This window comes from Equus przewalskii, unplaced genomic scaffold (assembly GCF_037783145.1).
Source record: "Equus przewalskii isolate Varuska unplaced genomic scaffold, EquPr2 ChrUn-9, whole genome shotgun sequence".
In the NCBI taxonomy this organism is placed as follows: Eukaryota; Metazoa; Chordata; class Mammalia; order Perissodactyla; family Equidae; genus Equus; species Equus przewalskii.
The window spans coordinates 832,238-850,753 of record NW_027228757.1 but is presented as its reverse complement, the minus strand read 5'-3'; the positions used below and the strand labels follow the sequence as shown (position 1 = coordinate 850,753).

Sequence of the window (18,516 nt, the reverse complement as noted above, 5' to 3'; positions counted from 1 at the left end):
ATCTGCAATGGGACTCGTCAGCCATCATTTGGATGAAGCCAGGACCCTGGGGACAGAGGGGAAGAGGGGCAGAGTAGGAAGGGGATTGAAGTACAGGGGATTCCCAGGCACCCTTGCAGGGCAAGCTGGGCTCTGACCAGAAGTGTGATGAGAGGAAACAGTAAGGAAATGGCTGCAAGGTCCTCTGGTCCCCAGGTTCTTCCTGGTGAGCGAAAGTAAGACTGAGCTCTTTCCAACACTGGACTGAGACTAGGTGCTTTTGGACGGGGAGTGGGGGTTGAGGGTATGGGAACATAAAAGCAACCTGCTACTTTACCAAGACACACACAAAGCCAGGTTTGTTTCAGCCAACAGCTACCCTAAAAACTGAACTCAAATGAGAATTTTCCAGTTATCTTCTAGATTACTGATCACAGTGTAATTAAGATTGGCTTTCATGTGTATTCCCAGTTTTTGGTGTGGCCTTCCCAGATTATTCCCACCTAGGGTTGTGAAAAGGTGTCTGGCAACTCTTTGTGAAGTGTCACGGACATTACATATGCTGGGCTCAACAGGTCCCAACTTGCTTAGAGCTCGACAGCTGCCTGTGCAAGCAGATCCTGCAGCGCAGGACACAATAGCAAGACCACGTCTGGTTTGGCTGCAGGAAATTCCCTTCTATAGGCACTCATGACTATGACTCTGGCCCCTGGACCCAAACCAACCACTCAAGAGGGCACACGTCCTGGTATATACACAGAGTCTGCATTCTCTCAAGACAGACTGCAGTGACCCCAGCACAAGGTCAGACCTGTGTGACTCACCTTCCCAAGGAAGAGCTGGCAGGAGCGACCAGGCTGGCATCACCAAGCACTCCTTCTCTCCAGCTCTGTCCCTCCTGCATGCCCACTCTCTGCCTCACTCTCCTGGGCACATACCCTCTGTGTGAGGGTATTCACATGTCTTGGGTGTCATTTTAGGTGATTCGTAGTGGGGACGAGGACAGGGCACCAGAGCACAGAGGCTACTCACAAAGGCTTGGTCAGCGCTTCTTGATGACTTCCAGCAAACAAGGGCCCAGTTAGCGCCATCCACAGGGACCGTGGGACCCCCTTTACAGAATCGCTGCCCTACAAGACCTTGTGACAAAGCTATTCAACATGAAGTTAAAAAGAAAACACCACACAATTGTTCTTTCATTATAAAAATTTATCAAGGGAATAATTTGAGTTTTCAGAGGCTTGGTTTAGCAAAGTAGATTAAAAACCATTAAAACACTTTAAATCCTTTTTTATCCTACCAAGTGGGCTCTAAATTAAATAAATCTTCTATTACTTTAGGAAAGAGACTGCTTTCCTAATCAGAAAAGTTGATTTCCAAGCCACACTCTCTCACCTCTACCACCTTATAACCCTAAGGAGAACTAAACCTCACCAGGGATGGCTCCTCTGCAAGTCAAGGTGGGAAGAACAGGTGACATCCTGACACAACTAGATGTAGACACTAAGCCAACAGCAGAGTGTGTGATACATAACATCACCATGTTTATCATCCAACCAGAATACTTGTGAGTGTGAAAGAAGATGCTGTTAATTTCTTGAGAACAAAAGGCATAAAATGGGACACATGGCCACCCTGGTGATAAGGCAGTTTGGGAAACTACATTTCCCAGTATGCCCTGCCCCTCGAAAGTCAAAAGGCTCAACTGGGTCAAAGCACCCTGGGACTAGCGGTTAGCACCATTTAAGAGGTAAACAGTATAGGGCTGGGTTCTGACATGGAGGCTTCCTCCTTCCATGGGACACTTAACCAGACACAGAACACAGCAGCTGAGGTGAAATTTCAATGGCTATTATGTCTGGGGTGGGGCCTCCCTCTCCCCAACAACTCTAGCTTCCAAAGGTGTGGAACTGTTAGAGCTGTCCATTGGTCCACTGCTGTTTCTCCTAGGTGCCATGCTGCCTCTGCCTCCCCACATCACCAGTGTCCCCACTGCCGCTAGTCGTTTGGGGGATTCTGGGCCAGGTGCTGTTCCCACTCAACTTCAACCAACTTGTACAGCTCCATGGTGGCCTGAGCATCTTCCACAGAGGAATGTCCGCTTTTCCCAACCTGAATGAGGGAGGAAGAGAGGAACATGAAGATACAAGAGACTGTTTCTTCCCTTCCCAACTGGCTGCCCCCAAACCCCATACACGCTGTTGCTTCTGTAGTTAGTGGGCTGCAAAGGTGGAACTCTGGTGGGGCCCTACTCCTTAACTAATTTCAGGGGTTCAACTCCTATGCTACTGTCTGCCTCAATCCTTTCTGTGGCAACATACGTACGTCATATTGCTCTATATTCTGTAGAGACAGGACATACCAGATCATAGACAGGCCTTCTGAGTGCTTCATCTTGCCCAGTTCCTTAACTGCTCTCCATATGACATGTGTCCACAGCCTCCTGCCAGGCAGGCCATCCCTTCTTTGAGTGCCAAACATGCGAAATACATCAGAGGTCCTGGCATCCACTATGTGGTCTTTTACACTACCATCACTACCTGCTTTCTTCTATTCTTAGGGTTTACAGGCACTTCAAGGCTTTTTTCTGGAACACCGTGCAGTAGAGAAAAGGAATTGTTATCCCTACATACAGAGACTGTTGTGCCCTTTAGCCTAAAGCTCTTCCCCCCAGAGAAGCCCACGTGGATCTCTCCACAACCAGAGGCATTCTGGGGGCAGAGCCTGAAGAGAGGCAGCAAGGAGAGCCTCCACAGTGGACATGCCAGAGCCCGGCAGCATTTGGGGAGACGCTACCTGGATGTCCCGGTTCAGCAACTTCTTGGTGAGACGCTTCAGAGACATGGTGGCATTCTCCGGGCAGTCAGCCTTCCGGTTGAGGGGAGGGATATGGGAGGTGTCACGGGTGAGGGACTTGGGATGAAAGTACTGAAGGGCTTTGAAGTCATTGTGGATGGCATGCCCCACCACTATCTTCCCTGTGAGTATCTTCAGGATCTGAAATAGGCGTGGGAGAGGAGGTGGTGAGGAGGACTCACAGGTGGAGCCCTGCATCCTAAAAGCCTGACATGGCCACACATCCTTCTAGGTTCTTCTCACTAACTGCCCACCCGCCTCATCCTTGAAACGCCTTTTCCCACAAGTTTTCTTTGACTTGAAATCCAACTCCTCTCCCTGAGCTCAAAGTAGGTATTTCCCATGGTATAACCCTGTTCAGACTTACACACCAGGGGTTCTTTACCTTCTCATTAAGTTCCACCCCAAAGACACATTAATTTGCCTTCAGTCCCAAATCACACGGCATTTGAGATGTTCATGTAACTATCTAGTTCAGTTCTAGCTTGCTACTTGAAGTCCTTTAACCATTATCATTTTGCTGGACTTAGACACAAGGCTAGGACACCCGAGTCAAAGATGGGCTCCAGGGAGGTAATGTAAGCTGCCCAAAATTATATGCAAGTAGATATGTATATGAGCTTTTTTGGGGGGGGGGGGGGAGTCTATAGCTTTCATCAGATTCTCAAAAGGCCTACAAGCCATAAAAGGTAAGAATCGCTTACAGACTAAGGCTGCAGAGGGAAGTGATCAGGTGAGCCACGCTTGTGCTGCCTTAATACAAAGTCAGTCCTGCTGCTTTATAGCTCCTCCTGCTCATAACCAGAGGGTATTTACCAACTAAGCAGCAACCTTATTCACACTAGGCTTAGCACCAAATAACCTCTCACCATTTCAGGATCTTAAAGCATGAGGACATACTACCACTGAAGACAACCAAAGAATCTGCCAGGGGCTCTGAAGGCCATTCCTAAAATCAGGTTCCAAAAAGGTTGGGAACAAGAGCAATAGTCCTGGAATGAGTGCATGGCCTCTCAACAGGACCCCTCAGAAGGGGCAGGCTCTTCTGGATGTACCTTAGTCTCATACCCCAGCTCGGGTGCTGGGGAAGTGATTCAAGATGAAAACCAGACGAAGGCCAATCAACTGGGTATTTAGCTGCTCCTGACTTCACCTGTGGTTTACTGGCCAATCACCCCTTTACTCTGCATTAACCTCAATACATAGCCGTCTAAGACCCACTCCATCTTCTGCCTCTCCCAAGCCTTTGCTCACTGTGCCCATGGTGCACAGGATGTTCTTCAACTCTTCAAGTTCTTTCTAAAAACCAGCCACTTCATCTCTTCCAGCTGACTGTTCTGGAATATAAGGAATTACTGGAATAGAGTGTATTGGGAGAAGGCAAAGAATGTGGAGCTAAAATTACAAAGATGTAAACCAAGGGCGCCCTCTGGAGGCCTCTCAAGACAAGCAGGTCCCTCTCCCTCTCCTTCACTTCCTCCCCTCCCCTCTACTGCTCACTCTCCTTCCGGTTCACTTGTGCTCCCAGTATTCAGCATAGGGCTACAATGAATAGGTTTGTTCCCTGAGATGAGAACCCCAACATCCCAGGCCTGTGTCTTCTAGCCCCTTCACTGCAGGCTACCTATCCTAGTTACACAAACATGCCCCAGTTCCTTCTGTCAACATCCTGCCCTCTCCTCCCACTAACACTTTCCACAGGCTACTTCTCGCTTGGGAAGCGCTTTCCACCTCTCTGTTCTCAACCCTAGGCTCCAACACTACGCGGCATCCCCCAGTTGAGCCCTTTTCCCCTGGCACTCATGCCTGCTGCTCTATCACTGGCTGTTATTTCTCTATGGAGGTTCCCAGTTCACCAGATCAGGATTCCACTTGAAATCTAAAATAGGTCTTTGCCAATGAAGTTTGTTACACCAGCTAATTGTAACTTTCTGGACTTTCATTTCACCACTTCTTACCCCCAGAGGAAGCCTTCTTCATCTGATATTCCACTCCCTCCCACTCTCCCTCCACAATTCTTGGGCGCCTTCTCTGGATGATATCCTTTGCTGAAAAACGACTGAGACCTCTCCTCACCCATTTCTTTGCTACCATCACGCCCCATGCCTCTCACCTGGTTCCGAGCAATCTTGAAGGGTGTAGCATTCACCATATGCTGCTTCCGGATACCACTCCATCTAGTCCGGTAGTCCACAATGTGGCAGGGAGGAAGGATGTACTCATCATAAAGCACATCTCCGTTGTAGTTGACAATGCTACATCGAGCCAAGGAACTGACATGCCCCTTGGGTCCTGTGCCCACCATCTCACAGTCAATTGCCACCATCTTTTTTGGCATCTTCTGGGATGCTCTAGAGCATTTATTCTCTAAATGAGCTTGGGTGGAGTTCTGGGGGGCCTTCTTCTGGGGAGGATTCTTCTGGGGGCCCTTCTTCTGGGGGCGAGGTGGGTGGCTCTTAATCTTTGGAAGGGCACTCTGGAACTCCCCCAGCAAATCTACTTTAGCTACAACAGAACCAGCCTTCTGTGAAGGAGCAGGGGTCAGCCAAGGCACTGCAGCCTTCTTGTCCAGGGACTGCTCTGACCCACTGCTGGAGGCCACTGTCCTCTTCTTTTTTGGAAGGGGAGGGGCCTTCCAAGCGTCCTCCACCCTAGGAGTTTCCCCTTTCTTTGGAGGTTCTGAGTGCAACTTAGGCACCTTGCTAGGGGGCTGCTTCTTCTTATTCAGAAAACCTTTCCGTTCCAAGAGCCGCCGCTTCTTAACAAATTGTCGGTGCTTGGCATTCCCCTCTAATGCCTTTTTTGGGGGAGGTTCGCCAAAATCCAGATTGAGGAGTAAGGTAGACATGACGACAGTAGATGGTGGGAGAGCAGTTGGGAAGAGTGGCTTACCAATGAAAAGAGGATGGAAGACTCATTCTCTGCGGAATCCCACAGATAAACATCTGGAGGTTTGTAGTATACCCTGGGGAAGAAAGTGATCCTGATAACGGAGCCCATAGGCCTGGGAGAACACTAAGATCAGGTCCATCACCGTAGGACTTAAGGGAGGAAATACATCAGAGCCCCCTCCCAGACAGAGGGAGAATGAAATCTGTAATGCGCCATGATGGAAGGAACACTGTCTGTGCCAGGACGCCTGGATTCTACCGAAGTCCCACAATTCACCAGCTGTATGGTCTTACGAAGGTCATTTCCCCTCTCTAGATCTCAGTCTCATTTGTAAACTGAGGGGACTGGAGGGCCAACCAGCTCGAACTCTGTGAGTCTGGAAAGCCAGAAGAAGTGAGCTCTACCATCTGCCCAGGGAGGGAACGTCTAAGCATGCTCAAGGGTGTGACGGGTATGGGATAGATGAGCTCTAGATTACCCAAGCATCCCCCACGCGGGTCCCACGAACAGAGTCACTAACTCCAGGCACCCCTTTCCCTCGCCTCCAGGTGGAGGGAATGACCACATGCATCTCATCCAAGCCCTTCTCCCAAGAAAGAACCTTTGACGGCACATATCAGCAGAGGGGAAACCGAGGCTGGGGCCAACCTACCTCGGCGAGCACACTTTGGCTGTCCCCACCAGGGAAACCGATCCCCACACACTTACCGCATAGACCTGCAGGTCTAGGACCGGAAGCGCCCGGAGCCGGAGACGGAAACTGGCGCCCGCCGACGAGGCCCGGGACGGCAGGCGCGCGGGTTGGAGCGCGCCGGCGGCCGGCGGGCGCGCGCCCGCAGCGCCCCGGCCTCGGGGAGCGAGGCCAGGGACTCGGAGTGCGTGAGCAGCGGCAGCGGCGGCGGCGGCGGGGGCGGTGTCGGGGGGGGGGGCGGGGGCGGGATACGCTCCCCGGCCCCTCTAGCCCCGTGGAGGTACAACTCGAAGGTGTGCGGAGGCCGCGACACACGCCAACTGCAGCGCGCCGGGAACCCCGGGCCTTACTTCCGTGAGAGGGGGAAAGCGTGCCGGAAGGGGCGGGACCTGGTACTTGGCCCGCCTCTCCTGTGAAGCTGGGGCCCGCGCACCGCTCTGTGGCGTCACTGCCCGTGGCACCGTCGCTCTTGTCTCTGACGCTGACACCTTCGCGCTGTGGGACGTCGCTACCTGTGACGTCAGGAGGGCGCCTCAGGTCTTCAATCGCAGCCTGGAGTCCCGGAAAGACAGCGTCGGGGACCGGATTCAGAGCGCTTTTTTCCCGTGCCGCCTGCAGAGCTGAGCCCGGCCCGGGTCCTGGACCCGCGTGGGACTGACCCTGGTTCCTTCCTCACCGCGTTCTCGCCACCGGCTGGACCCGGGGATGCCGGGCGTCTCCGCCCGGGGCCTCTCTTACGAGGAGAGGAGGCAGCTAGCTGTGAACCTCACCCGTGTCCTGGCGCTCTACCGTTCCATCCTGGACGCCTACATCATCGTGAGGCCACAGGGATGTGGGCGGGGTGCTCCCGGAGTGTGGTTGGCTAGGTGCCCACGACAGGGAGAGAATCTGGGGAGTTAGCTTCTGATCTCTTTTATTCTATGAATTTCAGTCTGTTGTCTGTACAAGAAGGGGTTGAAACTAGGGCGATCCTTTTTTTCAGTTGCCATAAATATTAATATTTCTAATATCTAGGTTGTTTTTCTAACCTTCCCAAATCCGAAGTAATAAGACGCAGGGACATTTGAGCCATGCTACACCTACGTTGAACTCTCCTAGGAACATGTGAGATGTTCCAAGAACACACATCTGTCGGAATTTGAATAAATTCCTGGTTTTGCACTGTAATGGACAGTTCCAACTTTGGAGTCAGACAGGCTTGCACTAGAATCCTGCCTCCCCTACTGTGTTAACCTTAAGTATTAAAGAAAAAAAATTTCTCCTAGTCTTGGTTTCTCAGCTGTAAAATGGATCTGTCTGGAGGATCATTGTAGAGAATAAATGAGATAATGTGTGAATGGCACAACCATCCACTGAATTGGTCAGCCCCCAAACCAGGAAGCCATTCTTGATTCACCCTTTCCTTCACTGATCCACAGTCCAATCCTTCAACAAGTTCTGTTGGCTCTGCCACCAGAATAAATACCAAATTCATCCATTTGTTTCCATCTCCATTGCTACCATCCTGGGCCTAGCCACCATCCTCTCTCTCCTGGACCACTTCCTAACTGACCTCTGTGTTTGCTTCTGTTCCTCCGTAACCACTTCTTCACAAAGCAGCCAGATTGATCTCTTTAAAATGTAAATCTGATCATGACACTTCCTGCTTCCTAGGTGTTTTGATGAAGTCCTCATTCCTTACCGTTACCCATAATGCCCTACAGGATCTGTCCCCTGCTGCCTCCTGAACCCCACCACATTTTGTTTTCTCCCACATTGACTGTACTGCACCTATACTGGGCTGACTTCTGTTCCACAAATATTGCAGGCATCTGGGCCGTTGCGCTTACTGAGCTGCCTGGAATGTTTTTCCTCCACAGAAAGGCAATAGAGTAGAATGGTTAAGAGCAATAGCTCTAGAGTCAAATTGGTTTCAAATCCCAGCTCTGCTTCTTGCTAGCTTTATGACTTGGGCAAGTTACTTAATCGCTGTGCACCAATTTCCTTTTCTGTAAAATGGGGGATAAGAATAGTACCTACTTCTAGGGTTGTTTTGAGGATTAAATGCATTAACACATGTAAAATGTTTAGAACAGTGCCTGGCATATTAAAGTATTTTATAAGTGTTTGCTGTCACCTGAATTTTTTTTTACATGTCTATTTCCTGTTCATTCAAGTCTCAGCTATGGTGTCATCTCCTCAGACAAGTCTTCTCTCATTTCTCTATCTGAAGCAATACTCTCTCAAACTCTCCATTATGTTACTGTTTCGTTTGTGTTTTATTGTTTGTGTGACATTTAATGTTATCTGAAATTATTTTTTTAATGTAAACTCTGCAAGAGCAAGAATCTTGTCTGTCTGGTTCATTGTTGTATCCCTAGCCTAGAATAGAGCTTGGTGCCTAACCAAGGCTTCAGAATTTGTGTTGAACAAATGAATGAATAAAACTACATTCTGGCGTACATAATGTCTGGCATATATAATGGTAGGTTACTAAATGGTAACACACTGCGTGTCAGTCACTGTAGTGTTGGGGATGCAGATGTGAAGAATACACCATCCCTGCCTTTAAATTCAGCTAAGTAGAGAAAACACACATAAGTGGGGAAACTGCTAAAAAGAGAGTATGTACAGAATGCAGTCTGGGATCTGAGGAGAGAAAGGGGAGGCTGGAGCAGGCTTCAGAGAAGAGGTGACTTGGATGAGTAGGAAGTGCCTGCTGGTTGTAGCCAGTGGCCCTGCGATGAGAGTTGGGTAGGGAAGAAAGGGGAGGGTAGTAGCCTGTTGATTGCTTCTCCCCTTCTCCTGCAGGAATTTTTCACAGACAACCTGTGGGGCACTCTCCCTTGCTCATGGCAGGAAGCATTGGATGGACTGAGCCCGCCGCAGCTGGCCACACTGCTGCTGGGGATGCCTAGGGAAGGGGAAGTGGTCAGGTATGGGCAAGGGGGCACTGTGCTGGAGGACCCGGCGCTGAGCCCTGCAGCAAGCCATTGCTCAGTCTCACAAGGGCTCCCTGGGTTGCAAACTGGTGCACTCAGGACGCGATGGGACTATTCACTGGGGGCCTGGGCCGGGCTATCTCAGGTACAGGTCGGTGTGGCCACTCACCCTGCTGGCCCTGAAGTCCACAGCTTATGCCCTGGCCTTTACCCGGACGCCTGGGTTTCAGAGCCCCTCAGAGTTCCTGGAGAACCCCAGCCAGAGCTCCCGACTGACAGCTCCATTCCGGAAACATGTCAGGCCCAAGAAGCAGCATGAGATCCGGAGGCTGGGAGAGGTGAGGAGAGGGCTGGGGTATAGGTGGTGTTTGGAAGTCTGAGAACTTCTTAAGCTGGTGGGTTACAAAGATGTGGGCACCTTATATCACCTGCAGGACTGGAGGCCCTAGAAGAGCTCTACCTCAGCAGGCATACTATAACCATATCTTGATGCTGGAGTTTTGTGGGTTTTTCATCCTTTTGCTGGGTTGGTTGGTGGTTATGTCTGAATCACTGTCTTATTCCTGTTCTCACACCTCCACAATCTGCTCATGGCTTCCCATGGGCCTCTCCTCCTTGTTCTTTGGGGGAGGTTGAATCACTGACCTAAAAGGAGCAAGGAGAGTGGCCTGAACCTGGGGTCAGCACCCTCCATTTTGATTTCCATATCTTGTCTCTTCCTTGGCACCCTCTACCCATCTTCCTCAGCCATCTTCAGCTCCTCCACCCTCATTATGGGTGTTTGCCCCAGGGGTCAAGAACCGATGGCCAGGAGACCTTTTTCCTTTCTCTTTCAGTTGGTGAAGAAGCTGAGTGACCTCACAGGCTGCACCCAGGTTGTGGATGTAGGCTCAGGCCAGGTGAGCCAGACACCTAACATTCTGGTTTTTTTGACCTAGGATAGAACAGTTGGAACACAGGCTATCAGGTCACAGTACCAGGGAGGCAGGTGTCAAGGAGTGGTAGAAGCAGGCAGGGCAGAATTTAAGCCTTCTGAGGGCCTGGGACCCAGGTGTCCAGGCCTGTGATAGGGAGGGTGACAGGAGATAGGACACTGATCAGGAGTGTCTCCACCCTCCCTTTCATGACTCCAGGGCCATCTCTCCCGCTTCATGTCCCTGGGGCTGGGGCTGATGGTGAAGAGCATTGAAGGAGATCAGAGACTGGTGGAGAGGGCCCAGCGCCTGGACCAGGAGCTCCTGCAGGCTCTGGAGAAAGAAGAGAAGAGGAACGCACAGGTAGGCCAACCCTTCCTGCAGCCAGGACTGCAGGAGCAGGCTCTCCTTGGCTGGAACTGGGCACCAAGGCTCAATTCCCTCTTTTAGATTGCTCAGCATGAGATGGTATGGGCCCTACTTTCCACTCCCCCTTTCCCCGGGTCCCCTCTTCGCCAAAGCCGCCTCACATCTAAAAGGCACTTTCTAGTTACAAAGTGCTTTCCGTACTGATGTGTTCTTCTCACAACAACTTGTGAAGTGGCCAGTCAGGTATTAGATTCATTACAGGTGAGGAAACTGGGACTCAGAGCTGAAAAGATTTGCAATTAATAGTGATATGATAGACCCAGAATTCATCCCACCTCCTGATTCAAGGTCCAGCTCTCTCCTACAGCCCAGCTTCTCTCCCATCTTCCTCCTTGGGAAGGAACATAGAGGACAGATCCCTTCCTGCGGTCTGAGGTGGCATCATGGGGACAGCAAACAGACTTCCCATCTGCCTTCATCCCTTCCTGCCTCCACAGGTGGTCCAAACTGGCCCTCGCCACTCCCCACACCACGTGGTTAGATGGGTAGACCCTACGGCCCTGTGTGAGGAGCTTCTGCTTCCACTGGAGAACTCACCTCAGGGTGGGGCCCGCTTGCTGCTCACAGGCCTCCATGCCTGTGGGGATCTGAGCGTCGCCTTGCTGAGGCACTTCTCCTGCTGCCCTGAGGTGGTGGCCCTGGCCTCAGTGGGCTGTTGCTACATGAAGCTGAGTGATCCTGGTGGCTACCCACTGAGTCAGTGGGTGGCTGGGCTGCCTGGCTACGAACTGCCGTACAGGCTTCGGGAGGGAGCCTGCCATGCCCTGGAGGAATATGCTGAGCGGCTACAGAAAGCAGGCCCTGGCCTCCGAACCCACTGCTATCGGGCAGCACTGGAGACAGTTATCCGTTGTGCCCAGCCCACGCTCCGTCGGCCAGGCGTGCAGGGGATCCCCAGGGTCCACGAGCTCAAGATTGAAGAGTGAGGCTGGGGGAGGTGGGTGTGTGGGGAGGGGGCATGGCCAGCTGGAGGTCTAATAACCCTCCCACCCTCACTTGTTAGCGCATCCTAAAGAAAACCTACATGTGCCCAGGGGGGTGATTTTGAGTTCTCTCGCTGGGGCAGCTTCTCAGAATTTCTTAAAAAGGGAGTTGTCACTGTTTTATCAGGAGACAGTCATGTTTTTTTAATGCTAAAAATATAGCTAAATAATTGGGACAGATGTGGCTGAAAATCAATTTTTGGATCAATTTGCTATTGGACAGACAGCTTACAGCCAGAAAAATGTTTCAAAATGCATATTAGAGTAGCAAATCAAGCAAAGTTGGAATTGAATTAGGAATGGACAGTGTAAGTGGGAGATGGAGATTCCTAAAACCAAACTGAGTGTTGTCTGTGGCTGATCCCACAGGTATGTGCAGCGGGGGCTACAGCGGGTAGGGTTGGACCCCCAGCTGCCGCTGAATCTGGCTGCCCTTCGGGCCCACCAGGCCCAGGAGAACCGTGTGGTGACTTTCTTCAGCCTGGCCCTGCTGCTGGCCCCACTGGTGGAGACACTGATTCTGCTGGACCGGCTGCTCTACCTTCAGGAGCAGGGTGAGGGTGGCCTACAGCAGGGACCCCAGGGCCAGAGGGGCTGGAGTTCTGGGGCTCCTCCTTCAGGTCCCAGCCTGATATCTGCTGGGACTAGGTTCCTCACTGTGGTGATTCTTGGACCACCTGCTTCAGAGTCACCAGTGGAGTGGGGGTGGGGTACTTGTTAATGCAAATTCCTACTGAGTCAGCCTCTGGCAGTGCATCCTTGAGTGCATTTTAAGCCAGCATCTCAGGCACTGAGAACCTACAGTGTGCAAAGGACTGCCTCCTCCTAGTCATCTTCCTGGTAGAGAACTGGGGCTCCTTAACCCCCCTGGAGCTTCCCTAAGGGGGAAAAGGAGCCGTGCCTACAGACTGGGCAGGAAGTGGGGCTGAGGGTTTGCTTCACTCCTCCCCTTCTGAGTAGCGCTGTCTTTCTCCCAGGCTTCCATGCTGAGCTGCTGCCCATCTTCAGCCCTGAACTCTCTCCCAGAAACCTGGTTCTGGTGGCCACCAAGAGGCCGCTGGGTCAGGCCTTCTCTGTGCTGGAGACTGAAGACAGCTGACACAGCACATCTTGGACCCCATCTGAAACCACCCAGGTGCCACAGTGGGTGGCGGTCTGCACCTCCTCACCCAGAGAACCAGCATCCTGCATCTTCCCTGGAATCCTGATTCCCCACAAACCTTCAGCTTCGTATCCTTTCTCTCCCTCCATGTGTTATGTAATATTATGTAAAAATTTATTTTTAATTTATTAAAAAGTTGAAGTCTTTATTTCCCACCTATTTTTATTAAATATAGAAAAGGACAGATGTACACCCTCCCTACTGAGATCCTGCAGAGGAGCTACAATTCAGACCCACACCCCCAATCCCCACTGTCCTCCATAACAGGCAGCGTCTTCTGTTACTCAGAGGTCTCCATTGGAGGGAACCTCTCTCCCCCTCTGGTCTCCATTCCAGATTCTGCAGGCCCTGCCCCTTCGGAGGGCCGCCTTATGGCTAGCTGACCTCCATCCAGGTTCGGTGGTAACATCAGAACAGATGCTTCCTCCCTTCAGTCCCTGAACCAGGTGCATTGGAGTTGGAGTGCTGGTCTGCAGAAGATAAGCAGCTGCACACAGAGGACGACTCATGGCTCTTTATTGGTGTCTGAAGAAGAGGTGGCCACAACCTTCAAGGCTAAGACAAGGAGAGGAGAAGCTGCTCTCCCCAGGTTCAATACCAATAGACTTTCTTGTGTCTCCGAGTCTCCTGGATCCCCATCGCCTCCATCACCTCCTCCTCCAGTGTCTTTAGACGGGGCACATAGGTTCTTTCTAGAGCATCTTCCACTGATGTGTCTTTGGGGCCATCTATTGAACCAAAGGAAAGAAGATGGATGGGAGGGCTTCTTAACATTTCTTTTTTCTTTTTTTTTTTTAACAGGTAGTTTTTTTTTAAAATTTGATAGACTTTAATTTTATTTATTTTTATTTAATTAATTAATTTATTTATTTTGAGGAAGATTAGCCCTGAGTTAACATCTGCTACCAACCCTCCTCTTTTTGCTGAGGAAGACTGGCCCTGAGCTAACATCCGTGCCCGTCTTCCTCTTCTTTATATGTGGGATGCCTACCACAGCATGGCTTGCCAAGTGGTACCATGTCTGCACCCGGGATTCGAACCGGCGAACCCCAGGCCACCAAAGTGGAACATGTGCACTTAACCACTGTACCACCAGGCTGGCCCCTCTTAACATTTCTTGTTCCCATTCCTACCACACCTACCCCCATCTTCCTGCCCCTCACCCAGCCTCACCAGTCCATGTTTCAGGGACGATGCCATCAGCTCTGGGAAATTCAGGTTTGGGGATAATTCTTCCTGATCTTGTAGAGACTCGTACCCGCTCTCCTGCTTCAGTGAATCTCCACTCCACCTCAGTGGGTTTCCTAGTGGATAGAAGAGGTGAGCCTGGCCTGGGAGTCAGGTCTCCCTGCCACCCTCCAACCCAAAAGTCAATGGCTGAAAACACTAAGGTCACCATCTTGTTCCTCTGCTACCTCTGTATTGGGGTTGTCCATGAACATGAACAGGGGGTCATGTTCATGAGATGGCCCCCCTCAATTTCCAGAGCATCCAACCCACCATTCCCATTGGATAAATGTGGTCAACAGCTACGTGGACTCAGAGGGTGGGAAACCCTCTGACCAGAGCCCCCATGTGCTTGCCTGTCCACAGGATCCACAAGTTTAACCTGGTGGTGGAGCAAGGGTGCTTCGCTAGGGATCATGGTTCCCCGGTAATCCTTGGTCTTGCCAATATAGCGGTAATGCTGTCCAAAAGAGGGGGGGTAATCAAAAGAGGGGTGTAAAGGGGGCTTGCCTACCGCAGCTCAGAGCATTCAGCCCAAGTTGAAAAGTAGAAGGTTCAGTCGTCTCACCACTCCCTCAGCCTGCCTCCTGCCTCCCTGTGCTGCTTAATGGGGAGGGACAGATGAGACAGGCTTTCTGAGTATCCCCATCCTCACTCTTCACTTACTGTATTCAGCCCCTCCAGGACCACCCAGTTTCGCTGCCGGATAACTTGAACCACTTTGCCTTGCTTCCCAGCATCCTTGCCTTCTAGGACCTCCACCTGTGGGAAGACATGAGGGATGAGAGGGAGATCCTTGTCCAGGAGCCCCTCCCACCACTTACCCTGTCTGAGGTTCTCACCCTGTCCCCACAGAACAGATGCCAGTCTTCATCAGAGATGGGTTCCACAGCCACCCGGCGCCGCCTGGTCCCTGGAGGATTCTTCCTCTTGTCTGACAGGGAGCCTGGGCGGCTCATCCCGTAGCGGTAGTTGGGAGGTAGAGTGACCTTGGATGCCAAGGCCAGCAGGGCAGAGAGACGCATGGCTGGAGGCTGTGAGAAGTCCTCTGGCCAGCGAAAGACCCAGAAACCTTCCTAGTCAACTCTGGAGTAGACAGATAGAAAGGGGGCCAAGAAGCAAGAGAAGGAACATTTTTTTAGGCACTTGGTCCATTGCTTAGTGGACCTCATCTCATTAAATCCTCACAAGATATTATCTTCACTTTACAGATGAGGAAATAGACTCAGAGAGGTTAAGTGACTTGCCCATGGTCATAAAGCTACTATGCAGGAGAATCGGCATTCAAACCCACCTGTATCTGACTTCAAAGTCTCAAAGTCTTCAAAGTCTCATTGAGGCTAGAGACCTTGTTATCTAGCTCACCCCTGAATCCAGCAGATCCCAGTAGGGCTTGGCACAGAGTAGGTACTCAATAAATAGTTACTAAATAAGTGCACAAACAGTAGGATAGGAAGAAAACAGTGGCATAAGGCCAAAAGACAGGCAGTTATAAAGTAAAACAGACAGGTAGTAGAGAGGAAAACTGGGACTGAAATGTTCCTACACCACTCACAATCCTATCCGCAGTCAGGAAATAACCACTAACCACTCCTCCTAAGACAGCTTCTTTCCTACAGGACCCAGAGCCAGACTCTAGGATTACTGGGTCCTAAATTTCCCAACTAAGTATGGACTCTAAGCCTCCCAATTTGGGATGATGGACTAAATAAACATGGTGGTGAGAGAACCGAAGGAAAAAATAATACGTGTGTCAATTTATTGAGCACTTTACCTGCCAAGTGCCATGCTAAGTGTTTTCCTGGATCATTTCATTTAAGCCCAAGGAGGCTTAAATGATGGAGGTACCATTAATCTTGTTTTATAGCTAAGAATAAAGCCTAACTTCAAAGTACAAATAAAGTGCACTATAATGGCATAAAGAACTCTAGACTGGAGTCAGACCACCTGGGTTTAGTCCCTGCTCCACCATCATCTTATCGTGTAACCAGAGGCAACTAGACTTCTGAGCTTCAGTTTCATCATCCATAAATCTTTAGAGGGTTAGGGGCTGGCCCAGTGGTTAAGTTGAGCGGGGGGGAGTTTACAAACAACCAGTATACAAAACCAGTTTTGTATGTATGTAAGCCGGTCCTGCCCAGTATACAAAATAGAGGAAGATTGGCACAGATGTTAGCTCAGAGTGAATCTTCCTCAGCAAATAAATAAATAAATAAATAAATAAATAAATAAATAAAACCTTTACAGGGTTGTTGGTGTCATTATTTTAAATAAATTTTCTTTTTTTAAGATTTTATTTTTTTCCTTTTTCTCCCCAAAGCCCCCCGGTACACAATTGTATATCCTTTGTTGTGGGTCCTTCTAGTTGTGGCATGTGGGACACTGCCTCAGCGTGGTTTGATGAGCAGTGCCATGTCCGCGCCCAGGATTCGAACCAGTGAAACACTGGGCCGCCTGCAGCAGAGCGTGCAAACTTAACCACTTTGCCACGGGGCCAGCCCCTATTTTAAATAAATTTTTGATAAATATTTTTATTTAACTTTTATTTTACTTAATAAATAATTTTAACAAAATTTTAATACAAATTTTTAAAAGGTACAGAGTAATGTGAATAGTTAATCATCCCTTTTGGAAAAATTAAAAAATACATATTTGGGCACATATATTTATGGGCAGGAAACAGGGAACAACTAAAGTACTTGTTTTGGGGGTGAGGAAATGTTTGGGAGGGCTGTTCCTTTCTGTCTCATTCTTTTCCATAACGTTTGTATTTTTTAACCCATGTGCATTAAAAAAATATATCAACCAGTTTATCTGAACAGGGGGATACTGTGTCATTTTTCTTTATACTTCTCAATATGAAAAAGAAAAGGCCTAACGTTTTTAGTTAATGCTGGTTGAACGTAAGGGCCTCAGTGTTCTCATTCAGATTCAACAAATGCTTAGGGAGCACGACCATGTGACAAATCTAATGCTGGGAACTTCACTATTTCTGGTGTTTGATCTTCACATGACCTGTGAGGAAGGCTGACAGGAGACAAGGAAACCAAGGCCCTGAGAGCTGAAGGGACTTGCCCTAATTCATACAGCTTCATAGGAGCAGAGCCAACCTTATGAAAGACTCCTGCGTGATGGCCGCAAGAAGTCCCTCAACCTCAACCATTCTAGATCTGAAGCTCTGGGAGGAGATCCCAGAAGCCAGCTCCCTAGATCTTTTCCTTCTTTCCCTCCAAACTCTGGAAAGGCTGGTGCCTCTTCCGCAGTGGGGCTTTCACAGCGTGCTATGGAGGCGCCGAGCGAGATAGCGAGGCGGCGTGTCTGCCGCGCAGGCCCCGGCTCCAAAGACTTCCCCGGCCAGCCCCATCCCAAGCGCAGACGCCCAGTACCCAGCACTCTTCAGCAACCACCCGCTCCAAGCTTCCGGTGCAGGGAAACCCAGGGCGAGAAGACTGAGCCACAGAGGGGGAAAAAAAAGGGCCTTCCCGCATCCGCCTCCCGGACCAGCCCAGAACCACCAAGAGCTCGGACGGCTCGACCCTCACCGCCACTTGCCGCTGCGCCACGGAGCCTCAGTCGGTTACCTCTGCACATGGGCCCTAAGCCCCTCCCGTCCCCGTCCCTCGGCTCTCTGGGAAATGTAGTCTAATTGTAGAGCAGAAGCTCAACAACGAATCTAGCCTCTCTGCATGCTGGGAGTTGGAGTCCGCCGCTACCAAGCAGGCTGGAAACAGGAAATTTGGTCGGGTAGGAAATCAAGAAAGCGTAAGCACACCGTGAAGCACGTCGGGTGCTGAAGGCAAAGCAGGATAGGCTGCCGTGCCTGGCACATTCTTGCACATGCTCCGAGTGGAGGCCCCTGGGAATTGTAGTTTCTAGAGACGATGGCTCCATTTTCTAGGTGATTGGGGCTTTCTCTTCAAAGCAGAGGGCCATCCTTTCTAGGTAAGCCTACAGCCAATACTCTCCCCGCTTGCCCTTAGGGCAAATTACAAAACTGTCATAGGCCTTTTAAAGGAAAGGATGAATCGTGGGCCCACCCAGTGCCGCCAGTGGATGATGATCTAGTCACAAAATGTCAGATCTGCAAAGAACCTTGGAGATGACCTAATCCAGCCATTCTACTTAACTCAGGGAGTACTGGGAGGATTCCACCCTGTCAACCTCCTCGCCCCTCATCACCAGTTAAGGGTGGCAGGCACCCCCAGCTTTGACCTTTGCGGGGTCAAAGTTGTTTCTACAACCAACCCAAATATCCCTGCTTCCATGGCGATCGGGGGCTGCAGCTGACATTGGCACCTTCTCACATCCTACTTCTTGTGCAAGCTTTTTTTTTTTTTTTAACCTTCCCAGGTGCTTATGGGGGCCTCTGTGTTAAACAGTGCCTGGGCAGAAGCAGAATGAATAGTGTAGTTTATTCTGTGACTTTGCCCTCATGTAGAAGTCTTGGATATTTCTAACAGCC

The 18,516-nt window shown here is 50.4% G+C and overlaps 3 protein-coding genes across 6 annotated transcripts; 1 reads left to right on the top strand and 2 right to left on the bottom strand.

Annotated features, from left to right (window-relative positions):
- Positions 1-1,173: 1,173 nt before the first annotated feature.
- Positions 1,174-7,192, bottom strand: ISG20L2 (interferon stimulated exonuclease gene 20 like 2). 3 transcript variants are annotated; one of them, XM_008516826.2, is made up of 4 exons: positions 6,436-7,192; positions 4,949-5,800; positions 2,776-2,976; positions 1,174-2,091 (listed from the first exon to the last, which is right to left on the bottom strand). In XM_008516826.2, the coding sequence occupies exons 2-4, from the start codon at positions 5,681-5,683 to the stop codon at positions 1,978-1,980; spliced, it is 1,050 nt and encodes a 349-aa protein (XP_008515048.1). In that variant the 5' UTR covers positions 5,684-5,800; positions 6,436-7,192; the 3' UTR covers positions 1,174-1,977. The 3 variants fall into 3 exon arrangements, with proteins under 3 accessions (XP_008515048.1, XP_008515049.1, XP_070464623.1); XM_008516827.2 differs by having other exon boundaries at positions 4,949-6,103; positions 6,436-6,859; XM_070608522.1 differs by having other exon boundaries at positions 4,949-6,103; positions 6,380-6,460.
- On the top strand, positions 7,103-12,975 carry METTL25B (methyltransferase like 25B). Of its 2 annotated transcripts, XM_008516831.2 has the most exons (8): positions 7,103-7,234; positions 9,209-9,333; positions 9,485-9,677; positions 10,176-10,238; positions 10,473-10,616; positions 11,120-11,604; positions 12,035-12,219; positions 12,643-12,975. In XM_008516831.2, exons 1-8 carry the CDS (start codon positions 7,124-7,126, stop codon positions 12,762-12,764), a joined length of 1,428 nt encoding a protein of 475 aa, XP_008515053.1. In that variant the 5' UTR covers positions 7,103-7,123; the 3' UTR covers positions 12,765-12,975. The 2 variants fall into 2 exon arrangements, with proteins under 2 accessions (XP_008515053.1, XP_008515054.1); XM_008516832.2 differs by lacking the exon at positions 11,120-11,604.
- On the bottom strand, positions 12,972-17,800 carry MRPL24 (mitochondrial ribosomal protein L24). The gene is made up of 6 exons (XM_008516829.2): positions 17,597-17,800; positions 14,897-15,140; positions 14,721-14,816; positions 14,411-14,514; positions 14,001-14,131; positions 12,972-13,555 (listed from the first exon to the last, which is right to left on the bottom strand). The coding sequence occupies exons 2-6, from the start codon at positions 15,077-15,079 to the stop codon at positions 13,419-13,421; spliced, it is 651 nt and encodes a 216-aa protein (XP_008515051.1). The 5' UTR covers positions 15,080-15,140; positions 17,597-17,800; the 3' UTR covers positions 12,972-13,418.
- Between the last annotated feature and the right edge of the window lie 716 nt (positions 17,801-18,516).